This window comes from Mesoplodon bidens (genome assembly GCF_964165515.1).
Source record: "Mesoplodon bidens genome assembly, chromosome: 2".
NCBI lineage: Eukaryota > Metazoa > Chordata > Mammalia > Artiodactyla > Ziphiidae > Mesoplodon > Mesoplodon bidens.
This window is the reverse complement of record NC_138177.1, coordinates 147,868,846-147,881,746: the sequence shown is the minus strand read 5'-3', so window position 1 is coordinate 147,881,746 and position 12,901 is coordinate 147,868,846. Positions and strand designations below refer to the sequence as shown.

Here is a 12,901-nt window from a genome sequence, read left to right as displayed (position 1 = left end):
TCGTGTGGTCATGCAGGGTAGTCCACGGCTGGATGATACGACAGACTTAAATTCTGGTCTGTACAATATCACAGTGATAAACAAGATATCACAGAGATACGTTATTCAAGGGAGTTTGAAAAAACATTTACTATCCTGTTTTATTTCAATTTGTTTAAAGTGTTTAAAAATGTAAGCATGGGGCCTCCCTGGTGGCGCAGTGGTTGAGAGTCCGCCTGCCGATGCAGGGGATACGGGTTCGTGCCCCGGTCTGGGAGGATCCCATATGCCGCGGAGCGGCTGGGCCCGTGAGCCATGGCCGCTGGGCCTGCGCATCCGGAGCCTGTGCTCCGCAACGGGAGAGGCCACAACAGTGAGAGGCCCGCATACCGCAAAAAGAAAAAAAAAAAAAAAAAAAAAAAAAAAATGTAAGCATGTTTTAGTTTGCAGGATCCTGGTACAACACAAACTCCCACTTCTATTTATAAATATTATCTTCTCTTTATATTACTTACATTTTGTAACAAAAAAGAGATTGGTTTAAATTTAAAAAACAAAACAAAACATAAAAACCCAACCCTGGAGGCCCAGGTCTGAGCTCTGCCCTCACTGCCACCCTCCCCCAGGTGGGTGAGGTGATCCTCCCTAACTAGGGTGGGTGCTCAGGGGAGGTCAGCCACCTTCAGGGACAGTCAGCAATCCAGGAGCCGCTGCACCATGAGTGTCGCTGCACTGAGCACCTCCAGAGCCCTGGGCAGTGTCTCTGGGCTCCTGCAGGTGGCCTCCCTGATCAGCCTGGTTCTGCTTCTGCTCAAGGCAGCACAGCACTACCTTCGCAGAGATTGGCTGCTCAAAGCCCTCCAGCAGTTCCCGTCTCCTCCTTCCCACTGGCTCTATGGGCACATGCAGGAGGTAGGATGGAGTGGGATGGGGGAGTGGGAGGGCAGGGAGGGCCGGGTCTCTCAGACCATGGTCCTGGTCAGCACGTCCATGGGACAAAGCCTTGTTGTGGGACGAGCACGTGGCCTCACAAAAGGACCCAGCTTACCTCTCAGGTCTTGGCTCTTCATCCCAGTCCAGGGAGCTCCCTCCCTCCAAGGACCCTGTGCTGGTGTCCTCAGGTCTGTCAGACGCTCCTTCCTTAGGTAGATCTGCAGGCCTATAGATCTGCACTTTGAGGACAGTGGCTCTTCCTTCCTGAGTCTCCCCGTCTCCAGGCTGAGCAGCTTCAACTGTTCTCATAGAACAGGCTTCTAGATCTTTCCCTGCCCCATCCCTCAATCCCATCCTTTCTGCCTGGCCCTGAGCTTACCTGGGAGCACAGACATCAGTCTGATGGATGCTGCCCTGTGGGCTCATTGTCCGTGGAGATGACACACAGGAATTTAGGAAGATGTCAGGTCACAGGGAAAGAGACCCACCTGCTGGGTGGGGGCTTACATCAGCTGTAAGGACAAACTGGCTCGGTTTGTTAAGACTGAGGAATTTTCCAGCCTCCTGATTTCAGTGCTTAAACCCTGACAAGCTGCTGGCACACGAGTGAGGTTCCCAGGATGGTGCCAGGTAAGGAGAACTGACATTTGAGTTGCACCATCCACAGGGTGAGGTCACCCGCCTGGTGTCCTCCCGCACTGGACTATGAGCTCTTGGAACCGAGTGTGAAATCCCCCTCACCCCCAGCACCCTGCACAGAGCCTGCGCAGAGGGATGTCAGCCCAATGTGTGGAGGGACAGGAAGGAGGGAAGGAGCAGCTTGCAGGCTGGGGAGGGGCAACGCCTACCCACCCAGCACTGGCAGCACTAGCCTGGGTGGCGGGGGGCTCAGAGCCAAGTCAGGGGCCACATGGAGAGGGGCTCATCAAGGGTTTGTGGACTGAACAAATGTTGGGAGAAAATCAGGGGCTGCAGAGAGCTGAGGCCTCCCTTTCTCTGCAGCGTGATTATTGTAGAGTGGAGCCAATGACGGGAACCGGAAACAGCCCAAGCCCCACGTGGGCTGGCCCAGTACCTCTCTCCCCTCTCCTTCCTAATCTCCTGCACCCCAGGTTACTCAGCATCCTCCCCGCCTGCCTGGGCATTCTGGCCTCTGGGACTCCGCTCCCATGTGCCCTCTACCTGGAATGATCTTGTCCCTCATATGTCTGTCTGCCAAGGCCCAGCCCCAAGTCACCTCCTCCAAGATGTCTTTCTGGGTCTCCCAGGAACGCAGGGGACAACCCTTTTTCCCTTGGCTGTCCTTCTCATAAGGCAGTGCTAACCGGATTCAGCTAGTTTTGTCTGCAGTGTCATAGCTGTGAGCTCCTTCTGGGAGAGCCCCCCTCTGGTTCATCTTTGTAACCCGAGAGCATCTTGGTAAATGATGACTCGATGAATGAGCAAGTGCATGACGAAGAGCTTTCTAACGTTCAGGTCTGAGTTAGGGTCCCTGCCCCAAAGCTTCCCCAGAAGCTTGGTCTTCCGTCCATCACACATTCATGAGCCCCTACGGTTGTCATGGCCTCAATCTCGCTGTCTCCTGGAGGCTCCAAACAGACAAGTGTCTACAGCCGCATCCTAATTCAGTGCCTTAAACCAGTGCCTGGCACATAGTAAATGCTCAGTAAATATGTGCTCAGTGAAGGAACCCATCCTCCAGTAGGCAAGTTGCCTCAGAGCTGGCGAGTCCTGATGGTAGAAGGATGCAGACAGAGATTAGATACCAAAGTGGCAGATGGTTGCTTTGAGCTACACAGAAGCCATTGAATTAAAGACGAGGTGACTGCATGGAACATGCCTAGGATGAAATGTTGACGAGAAATCCAGAGGTGATAAAACAAAGCTGAATCTCCAAGGTTAAGGAGACGCAGTTGCTCTGTGGCAAAGAGGAGGGGCACAACAGGTAGAGGAAAGAACCTGGGCAGAGGCCTAGAAATGTGAGCAGGTGGGGCCACTGCAAGGAGCACTGGCGGCAGCATCTTTGGAGACAGAGCAATGGGTCCTGTGGACTCGCCAGCCCGGCAGGAGGCAAGAATAGAGAGGGTAAAGCCAGAAAGCAAGGGCCTTTGTGGTCCACACTGAGGAGTTTCAAGAGGTTCCTCTAGGCGGTGGAAAGTGCACACAAGTTTCTGGACACTGGTAAATGAAAATGGGATAAATTAATTCACATATCAAAACCTTAGTTCAATACCATTTTCATGATACATCCAGAATCTGTGTACTCTCTCAATATGTAAAATAATATGATACAAACACAGTTTAGTATTTAATTTTTTTCACTTAGCCATATACATCCCAAACACTCTTTCAAATTAACATTTATATGTATGCTGAGATACTATTGAAAATATAAAACAAGTAAGACAATGAAATTAATGTATACATTTAATTTTAAACATATAATCTATCTTATTCTCTAAATAAACAAAATTATACAACAAAACTGCTTACCAAGTGATACAAATTATCATAAATTGCTCATGCAACTGTTGTACGAATCACCTCCCAAAGTTTTCTATGCCTGGGAGTGAATCCCTGATGTAAGTTTCTGTAGGCAGTTCGTACCGGCGGCCCAGGGCTCTACCCGACAAGGGGACAGAATGTGGTCTTAGGACGAAGGTGGACAGCCAGCAAGGTCTGGGGCAGAGCCCAGGTCAGAAGAAATAGTTCCAAACTCCTAGTTCTGCGGATCGATCAAGAACGATCTCCCTGTACCCATCGTGCCCTTCACCCCCACTCCAGCACTGGAACTCACAGAAGGGTTTTATTGATTTATCTTTCCCTTGGGGACAGTTCCAAGAGGAGACCGAGCTGCGACCCCTACTGAAGGGGGTAGAGAAATATCCAAGTGCCTGTGTTCGCTGGCTGTGGGGGACGAAAGCCCTGGTGTTGATCTATGACCCTGACTACATGAAGGTGGTCCTGGGGAGATCAGGTGAGAGGGAAACCCACATCCCAGCAGGAGAAAATCTTCCCTCCTGGGTACATGCCCCTGGATCTGTGAAATTCCAGAAGAAACTGGCACTTCAGCCATCAATACCTGACTCTCTACCAGCTATCCTTGCAACCCACAAGCCAGACTAAGGCCAACATTATTCATTTATAGTAAATGCTTAAACACCTGGGTGGGGCTGACTTCTCTTTTCTGTCTTACTTTCTTTCTTGTTTTAACCCAATTGAGATGATCCCAGGTCTGGAGGACAATTCCCTGTCCACACTGATTTAGGTTTGGCACCTCTCACTGTTGCCTGTCCTGGGTCATGAAACGGCCAAACCACCACAAACTGTAGGAAAACCACAGGCTTCTTTCTTACCCGTGGCACTGAGCAGAGCCTATCTTTCTTGCCGATTCACCATCTTAGTCCTGTGGGTGTTCTGCTGCTGGGACACTGAGTCTGCCTTCCTGGGCCCACACTGATCATCAGGACAGAGAGAGTCAGGGATGGGAGGCAAGAGGGAGGTGGCTTGAGACAGACTGCCAGCTGACAAGCATCAGGAATGGAAGGTACCACAGCTGCTCTGGGGGCTGCCTGTCTTGTTTGGTGCCCTCCACTTTCCTTCCTTATCTTTCAGACCCAAAGTCTCATGATGCCTACAGATTGCTGATTCCCTGGATTGGTAAGTACATTTAAATACAACTGCAGTCCACCCACCAGTTAGGTTTACCAAGAGCTACCACTTTGGTTAATGGAGAACAACAGGTGCCAGGCACCCGGTCACCACCTCATCTCTCAGTCAAGCCTCATTTCTCTCCTTCCAGTGAAACTCTCACCCTTTGTAATGGTGCTGATAGCCCTCTTGAAACTCAGCCTCGTCTTCATCACTCCTCAGTCCTCTGTGATATTCTCAGCCTGACTATTAATTAATACCTTCTATCACCTGCCCCCCTACTCTTTTTCAACCTCTGTCTCACAGCTGTCATAATCACATCCTATGGACCAGCCATTCTGGAAATTCACATTCCTGAAATGTATCAGCCTATCCTACCTTTGCCCGTGATGTGCCCCCTCCTGACAGCCTTGGTTCCTCCCAAGTTGTGCCCAGTTGTCCCTCTGGTCCAGTCTCCCCAACCCACACACACACCCATCTGTGGCCCATGGTATGGTTTGCTCGTGTTGGAGGAGCAGACGTGGTTCCAGCACCGGCGGATGCTGACCCCAGCCTTCCACTATGACATCCTGAAGCCCTGCGTGGGTCTCATCGCTGACTCTGTCCGAGTGATGCTGATGAGTCCATCCCTTGTCACCTGGACCCACTCACATCCAGCACTGCTGACAAAGTCCACTCTCAGACCCTTGTGTCCCTCAGATGTCCATCAGACACAGCCTCCAGAATGATGCATTCAGAACGTACTCTGAGGCAGAGCTCACCAAAACTGGAAGGGACACAGGGGTCCCCAGGCAGCAGCTTGGATCCACAATTTGCTCCGAAGAAAGGGAAAGCAGGGACATAGTGTATTCAGGGTCCACTCCCCTCTCATCTCCACATCTTCAACAGAGGATTAGAGCAAGTGCCATTTTCCTGGACAGCGGTGCAAGCTGGCCCCGGATGCCCTGGACAATGGCATCTTCAGTGGCAGAGTGGACATCCCAGGATGTCACTCAGGTAGGCTGTGGCCTGGGGCCCAGGACTTCTGCATGGAATTGAGCCACTCACAGGAGGAAATGAGGCCAGGTCTACATGCACAGAGCTGGGTCCTGACAAACATCACCTCTGATGTAGACTGGGCACCACCTGATCTCAGCTAACACTGGATTAATGAAAGGAACTGAAGTATAGCATGCCCCCTACTAGGAGCCCCAATAGAGCCGCTTATGCTTTTACTTTACTTGAAATATTTGCTTACTAGTGTTGAACATGGTCTGTCCAGTTCTGATCTCAGAACCCCTAAGTTTTCCCCTCTGTCCCATAAAAAAGTATGGTTTCTGGTCGGCCCCAAGGTGGTCATCATCATACTCTATTCTTAAAATTTGAAACTAATTCAGAATATTATGAGAGAACATGATTAATTATATAATGAAAGATTCTGAGAAAATAGGCATCACATTACACATGTGTGATACAGCCTTAAATTGCTAAAACACATCTGCTTAGAAAGAGAGGAAATCTCATCCAAAGATTTAGAGAGACAGAGAGAGAGAGCCTGGCCTTGTCAGCGCAGGCCTTCTGGGAGAGCAGAGCAGGGTCAATGTCCCCCTCCCACCACAGGACAAGTGGGAGAAGCTTGTCAGCCTGGACTCACATCTGGAGGTCCTTGGACACGTCTCCTTGATGACCCTGGACATCATCATGAAGTGTGCCTTCAGCCACCAGGGCAGCATCCAGACAGACAGGTCATTGACAACCCTTCAACTGCAGGGTCCTTGTTCTCACCAGCTGGGGAGGACTTACCTGAGAGGCAGTTAGGGCAGCTTGGATGCTTATGAGCTCGAGAAGCAATATTCTGCAGAGAGACATGGACCATGGTCAAATCCCTGATCCTGGCAAAAGGAGAAGCCTGGCCACTCAGGCCACTTGTAAAGGACTAAGTGTCTCCAGGGCTGTGAGTCAGAAATGACAAAGCCTCAGTGCTGCCTGTCCCCACTGACTGAGGAATCCCCACCCGGAGCCCTGCTCCATCTCCAGGTCAGAGGCTCCCTCCACTCCAGTCTCCTCTGCATCCTCACCTATCTGGAACTCCCAGTCCTCATCCTGGCCATCAGGGAATCTCAACAATCTGAATTTTTCCCAAGTGAGGAATCTCTTCCACCAGAACGACATCAACTACAGGCTGGACCCCGAAGGCCGCTGGGGCCACCGGGCCTGGCAGCTCACCCATCAACACACAGGTTCTTCTAATCCTTCTGGGCGGCTCCCGCTCACCCACCCCCATCATGCACATGTAAAAGGGCCTGGCTTTGACCCCTCAGGCGGAGCCCAGACTCCTGCTTCCTCTTCAGGGGCTGGCTCACACCCACACTGGGTACTTCCCTGGTGCAGGGGTTGGGAACTGAGATGTCAGGGTGTCAGGTGAGGTGCAGGGAGATAACGTGTGCCACAGCTTTGGTGATGGTTGAATGAGACCCCCTCCCAGCAGCATTCAGACAGAGCCTCCATGGGCTGTGCTATTGAGGGGATTCCCGACCTGGATCAGACAATGCTGGAGCTCTCTGTCCTGACGTGTGCGCCCATTCCCACCCTCGTCCTCATCCACCTGGTACCCAGATTGGGCCTGAGGGGCAGATAGGGGTACGGTGGGTGCTTCATCTGGTTCCCCAGAAGCCCTCATCTCTGCCTGGGAACCACTGTTCTGGGACAGATGGAGTGATCAGGCGGAGGAAAGCTCACCTTCAGAAGGAAGGAGAGCTGGAGAAGGTGAGGAGCAAGAGGCACCTGGATTTCCTGGACATCCTCCTCTTTGCCAGAGTGAGTGTGGGCAGGAGAGGCCTGAGGCTTTGCCCAGAAGCACAGAGGAAGGGCAAACCCTGCACTCTCCCTGCCTCTGCAGATGGAAAATGGGAGCAGCTTGTCTGACACGGACCTCCGTGCTGAAGTGGATACGTTCATGTTTGAGGGTCACGACACCACAGCCAGTGGCATCTCCTGGACCCTCCGTGCTCTGGCTTCCCACCCTGAGCATCAGCAGAGGTGCTAGGAAGAGATCCAGAGCCTCCTGGGGAATGGCACCTCCATCACCTGGTGAGCGCACAACAGGTGGGAGAACCTTGCACCTCAGCAAGTGGAGAACTCCTGGTTGTCCGGCCCTGCCCACCCTCAAATGGGTTTCCTTTCAGGGACCACCTGGATCAGATGCCCTACATCACCATGTGCATCAGGGAGGCACTGCGTCTCTATCCTCCAGTGCCATTCATTTTCAGAGATCTGAGCAAGCCCATCACCTTCCCTGATGGACGCTCCTTACCTGTAGGTATGGACTTCACCACACCCACTAAACTAAACACTTTGCAAAACCACATAGATCAGAAATCCACATGGGCTTGCCCACTTCCAGGATGACATGACTATTTTCTCCACCTCAAGATAATTAATATTTACTCTGTGGTTTGAACGACTTTTGAAAAATGCTTGGCACAGAAATTGAACCAACAAAAGCTCAATAAGCAAATGTTAGTTCCGGAACGTGGTATTATAATGGAGGGCTAAAATTCTAATTCCTTGAGACATGAAGGCTTAAGAGAGAAGCAGACAGAAACCGGTGGAGATGTGGTTCTTTCCATGTGGGGTCTATGTAAATGAGGGAGCTCAAGGAATGCACTGTCATGGGTCAGATGGTCCAGTCTCTGAGGAGCTCTCAGGTGGATGGCTGACAGCAGCTGATGCTCAGGTCTGAGAACCCTGCCATGGTTGGAGGCCACCCATTGGCTCACCTCCCAGTGGGTCTGAATCCCAGCCCCGCCACCTCCTAGCTGTGGGATCACAGACACATCCCTCAACCTCTCGGAGGCTCAGGTGCCTCAACTGCACGTGGGGATATGAGTGCCTTCCTTGAGTGCTTCTGTGAGGATTAAATGAGTTAATGAACAGCCCCAAGGGTTCATGACGGCACCTGATAAATGTGAGTTTTCACGTGAGGTGATCCTAAATGTAAGCCTCCAATTCTTTTCCTTCTCAGTCCTGGGCCATGATTACCTACTCCTAATCTGTGCTCATGTGCTTTGTCACCTCCAGCCCACCTGTCTTGCAAGAGCACCATTTCATTCAGAGTGATGGAGGGTAGCTCTCATGGTGGCTCCCAGGCCTTTGTACACATTGCCCCTGTTGCCATGGGTACCATCAGTCCTCTCTCTCTCCTCCCTGCCCCACAGGAATCCCACTCTCCCTCTCCTTTTATGGGCTTCACCACAACCTGAAGGTGTGGCCGAAACCAGAGGTATGATGGCCATGGGAAGAGGGGATGGGATGTTCTCTCCAGACCAGCACTTCCCCTGCTCCCCCTCAGGATTCTTGTCCCCTGGTGGATTGGTGCAAGGAGTTTGACCCCACCGGTCCTGGTCCCAGTGCTCTCTCTGCAGGTGTTTGACCCATCCAGGTTGGCACCAGGTTCTTCTCAACACAGGGCTTTCCTGCCCTTCTCACGAGGATCCAGGTGAGGCCTTCTGTATCTGGGGCATCTGGGTGTCACTGGGTGCTACCTGATGTGTGTGACTGTCTACATTCATATGTGGTGTATGCAGTTATGTCCCTGTATGTTGGCGTGTTGAGAAGGCGGCGTGTGTCCCCATGTACAAAAAGGCCTTCAGGGCAGGCCGTGGAGATTTTGACCTCCTGACTTCTGCAAAGACCAGCCACATTTCCATGGCTGTGGCCTCTCCAAAGCATTCCAGGGTTTTCCTCATTTTAGGTGTATGACTTTTCAGCATTAGAATTTTCCATGAAACTTAAACTTCAGATGTTTGCTTTTCCCAATTATCAGTCACCTTAGAAGGTGGTTTTCTCTCTTGGCACATTTCTAGTCCAGCTCACTGCATTTTTTACTTAATTCACCAATCCACCTCTCACTGTATTTTCAGTCGTGTTTGCATGGGTTTGGATTTCCAGCTGCCTTCCTTGTCCTGAGGTTTCAAGCCATGTACGTGATCACTTACAGTCCCTGTCGTTTGAAGAAAGTTACACAGCAGTGTGTATTCTCTATTTCTGCAGTTGAAGCCAACAAAGTCGTGACTGCTTATTAATATAAACAAGACACCTTTTCTAGTTGCCATAATTCTTTATATATAGCGGGGATTATATACCATAGTCCCAGAATCTACAGAGTCTAACATTGGCAAAAAGGCACAAAATTAAAGGCAATCAATTGCTTTTGAGAGAAAACTCACTATTTTGTAATTGACACATGCATTTGAGACGTTTGTGGCATGTAAAATATAAAGGACACTTGAAATAGCTGTTAAGCTGAATGATACATTCCAAAATGACTGCTGTGAAAATCTTCAACAGTATAAGTCCCCTGCTGAAATAGTAACTTCCATAACTTAGTAATGACTTAGTAAAACAAGTTTTTCTGAATCTATAATTCTGTGAAATTTTCAGTTGGTGAATCAGCCTTCACAGAACAGGCTTGAAGCAAACATGCTTCCAGAATTGGCTCTAGGATTTGGTTTCTGCCAGGGTCCTTCTTTGTTGTAGACACCGGCTGCACATCATGTCGCTGCCACTAGAGGACAGCAGGTACCTGGAAACTCAATTCCTAGGTCAGAATAAACATTTAATTTTATTCCAATTTTCTTTCCAATTCAATTAACTTTGTTCAAATAGAAAGCTATTTATTAAGGCTGCCTCTGTGTGCCAAGTCATGTATTAGGAGAACACAGAAATGTAAGGCACTTTCCCTGCTTCCAAGAGTTCACAGTCAAGAAACAACTACCGCTATTCAAGACAGACATGTGATGTTTCCATAGTGTAGTGGTCAGAACGTTTGCCTTACAAGACAGACATCATGCATTCATCCACTCTTTCACTCATTCATTCATTCACTGAGCAGATTGTGGAATGTTCCATGTTTCTGGCACTGTCCTGGTCACTGGACGGTGATGTGTCCTTGAGTTAACACTAAAGCTGCTTGGGGATGTGGGAGAAAGAGGCGCAGGCGGCAGAGGCAGGAGGCCAGGCGGTCACTAGACTGAGTCTTGAGCATGTGGCCGGCAGAGGCGGGGGGAGGGGACTTCAACAGGAGCGGAGTGAGGAAGAGGGGCTGGACAGGGGAGAGGTGAGTGAGGAGCAGCCCAGAGAGCGCTGTGACGCCAGCTGAGGCCCCGCGACGTGTCCTCCCTGTGATGGAGGGCGCAGCAGGCCCCGAGCCGCCGTGGCTGCATTAGAGGGAGGGGAGGCAAGGAGACTGAAGAGGCCAGTGAGGAGCCCACGGGACGGGAGGAGGGGCCTTGCTGGAGTAGAATGGGAAGGTTCCAGGGGCGGGTTGACTGAGGGGCTGCGGGGAGACAGGAGGCCGGAGCATTGACTGGGAGGCAAGTGGTCCAGCAGGTCAAGGGGCGCTAACCCATGGCCCCTCCAAGAAGCCTGCCTGTTGCCATCCTGACTTCCTTACACAACCCTGTCCTGTCCTGTCTGGGGACTGGGGCCCCTGCTTGTCTGCCATGGGTGGTGAGGGCCCGAGAGTGGCCCACACCCCCCTACAGTGCCCTGGCCTGGCCTGAAACCAGAAACTGCCTGTGGACGAGTGAACAAAGTACTAATTCACATTTACTGATTCACGTGACTTGACCCTGTGGCTTAGAGGGCCGACCCTCCCCAACAGGACTTGCTACTGCTGAGAGCAGAAGTAGGAGTTAGAAGCTAGTCCTGGAGAGAGGTGGGCTTTGTAAAGGTCAGGAGGAGAGGGTGGACCGAGGCTTGGGCGGCACGTTCAGTGTGACCCGTAAGGAAGGGATCGGGGCTGGGCCACGTGGAGGAGAGCCCTGACTGCCCTGTGCCCGGCAGGGGTTAGAAGCCTCTGCTCACTTCCTTTTCTCTCCCTGACCCAGGAACTGCATCGGGAAGCAGTTTGCCATGAATGAGATGAAGGTGGCCGTGGCCCTGACCTTGCTTCGCTTTGAGCTGGCACCGGATCCCTCCAGGGTCCCTGTTCCCATTCCAAAAGTTGTGCTGAAGCCCAAGAATGGGATCCACTTGCAGCTCAGGAAGCTCCTGTAATCCTTGTTGGAGACAAGGAGCCTCCTCCTTCCCTCTGGCTCCAGAGCTCCCACAGACACGAGTCCTCAGAGAGAAAGTCAATTCTACCCATGGAGTCTTAGTCAAAAGAGGCCAGCGTCAGAAGGCCTCCACTCAAGCTCCTACCTGATGAGCATCTTGGCAGGTTCCTTCCCTTAGTATTTAAGTGGGATAACAGCCTCCTCAGTCCTGCCTCACTGGCCTCCTGAGGATCCAGAGATCAGGGAAGTAGACACATCTTAGGCTCGCGTGCCACCCGTGGGCCAGACATGGTTGGGACACTGGGCTCTGCTCCCTGATGATGCCTGTTGAAGCCATTTCTTCACTTGTGCACAGAAAGGTCTGTCCAGGGCCAGGACAGAGGGGAATGTGGGTGGCATGGGGGACACTCTGGCTGAGGCCTCGGCATCCCAGCCTCAGGTGAGCAAGGAGGTCTCAGTCTTGACAGGGCTTTGCAGGAGTGAACATGTGGCCCATGACCAAACTTCCAAGGCTGTGAGCTTCTTCCCAGAGGGGAAGCATCAATAGCAGGAAGGATGTGTCTCCAGATGGTCAATCCCCAGGGCAGCATAAAGACATCCCCAAGTCCCAGGGCCAGAAGTCCCCTCTCTTGCCCCTCCCCACAACGTCCAGTGCCCTCCCTTCCACACCTGTCTACTTCCTGGATTGGAGTGCACTAATGCCCTTAGACTTGACCCCTAGAGGTGTATGTGCCCCCAGCCATCAGGCAGCTGCTGCAGGGACAACTAGGGTAGGAGTGCTAATTCCCCATGCGGCCCCAGCCTCAGTCCGTCTCCAAAAGTCCTCCTTTGCACCTTCATACCTCACCCTGCCTCAAGGCCTGATTCAGGCACCATCTTTTCCCAGAAGCCACACTCTAATGCCACCCTGCTACCTTCCCCAGCAAAACCCTGCATGCCCAGTGCACCAGATGACTCTGACACAGACACTGATCATGGCAGGAGTTCCGCACAGACCTGTCACAGGAGGGGCAGAGGATACACCCATGGAACCATCGTCCATATTCCTTGACCTCAGCAGTGGTTACCAGGGAGTTTTCTTTAAAAATTCATTGTCTTGTGTATTTTTGGTTTAAGCAATTTTTCCTTATGTCTGTTATATTCCAAAAGCATACACACAAAGTTAAACAAAGACACAGATCACAGTGAAGGGGCAGGTCCCGAAAGCCATCCATCTATCAGGTGGAATGGGTGAGTGCCTGGTCATAACCGCCAATCCCAAGGCACAGCTTCGGCTGCGAACGCTGTGTAAACTTTAGAAA

At 51.5% G+C, this 12,901-nt stretch overlaps 1 protein-coding gene and 1 pseudogene across 2 annotated transcripts in view; both read left to right on the top strand.

Annotated features, from left to right (window-relative positions):
* Nucleotides 1–696: 696 nt before the first annotated feature.
* LOC308612120 (taurochenodeoxycholic 6 alpha-hydroxylase-like) overlaps nucleotides 697–12,901 on the top strand; it is a gene marked incomplete at both ends in the record, with an annotated part of 57,901 nt that continues 45,696 nt past the window's right edge. The window contains 3 exons of the mRNA XM_081224396.1: nucleotides 697–891; nucleotides 3,748–3,889; nucleotides 4,528–4,572. Of these exons, the coding sequence (XP_081080522.1) occupies nucleotides 697–891; nucleotides 3,748–3,889; nucleotides 4,528–4,572 (382 nt within the window). The remainder of the gene's footprint in view (nucleotides 892–3,747; nucleotides 3,890–4,527; nucleotides 4,573–12,901) is intronic.
* Nucleotides 4,953–11,601, top strand: LOC308612663 (cytochrome P450 4A11-like; annotated as a pseudogene). The gene is made up of 9 exons: nucleotides 4,953–5,180; nucleotides 6,163–6,313; nucleotides 6,657–6,782; nucleotides 7,253–7,359; nucleotides 7,442–7,632; nucleotides 7,728–7,861; nucleotides 8,760–8,824; nucleotides 8,967–9,040; nucleotides 11,433–11,601. The product of its transcript is annotated as a cytochrome P450 4A11-like (transcript).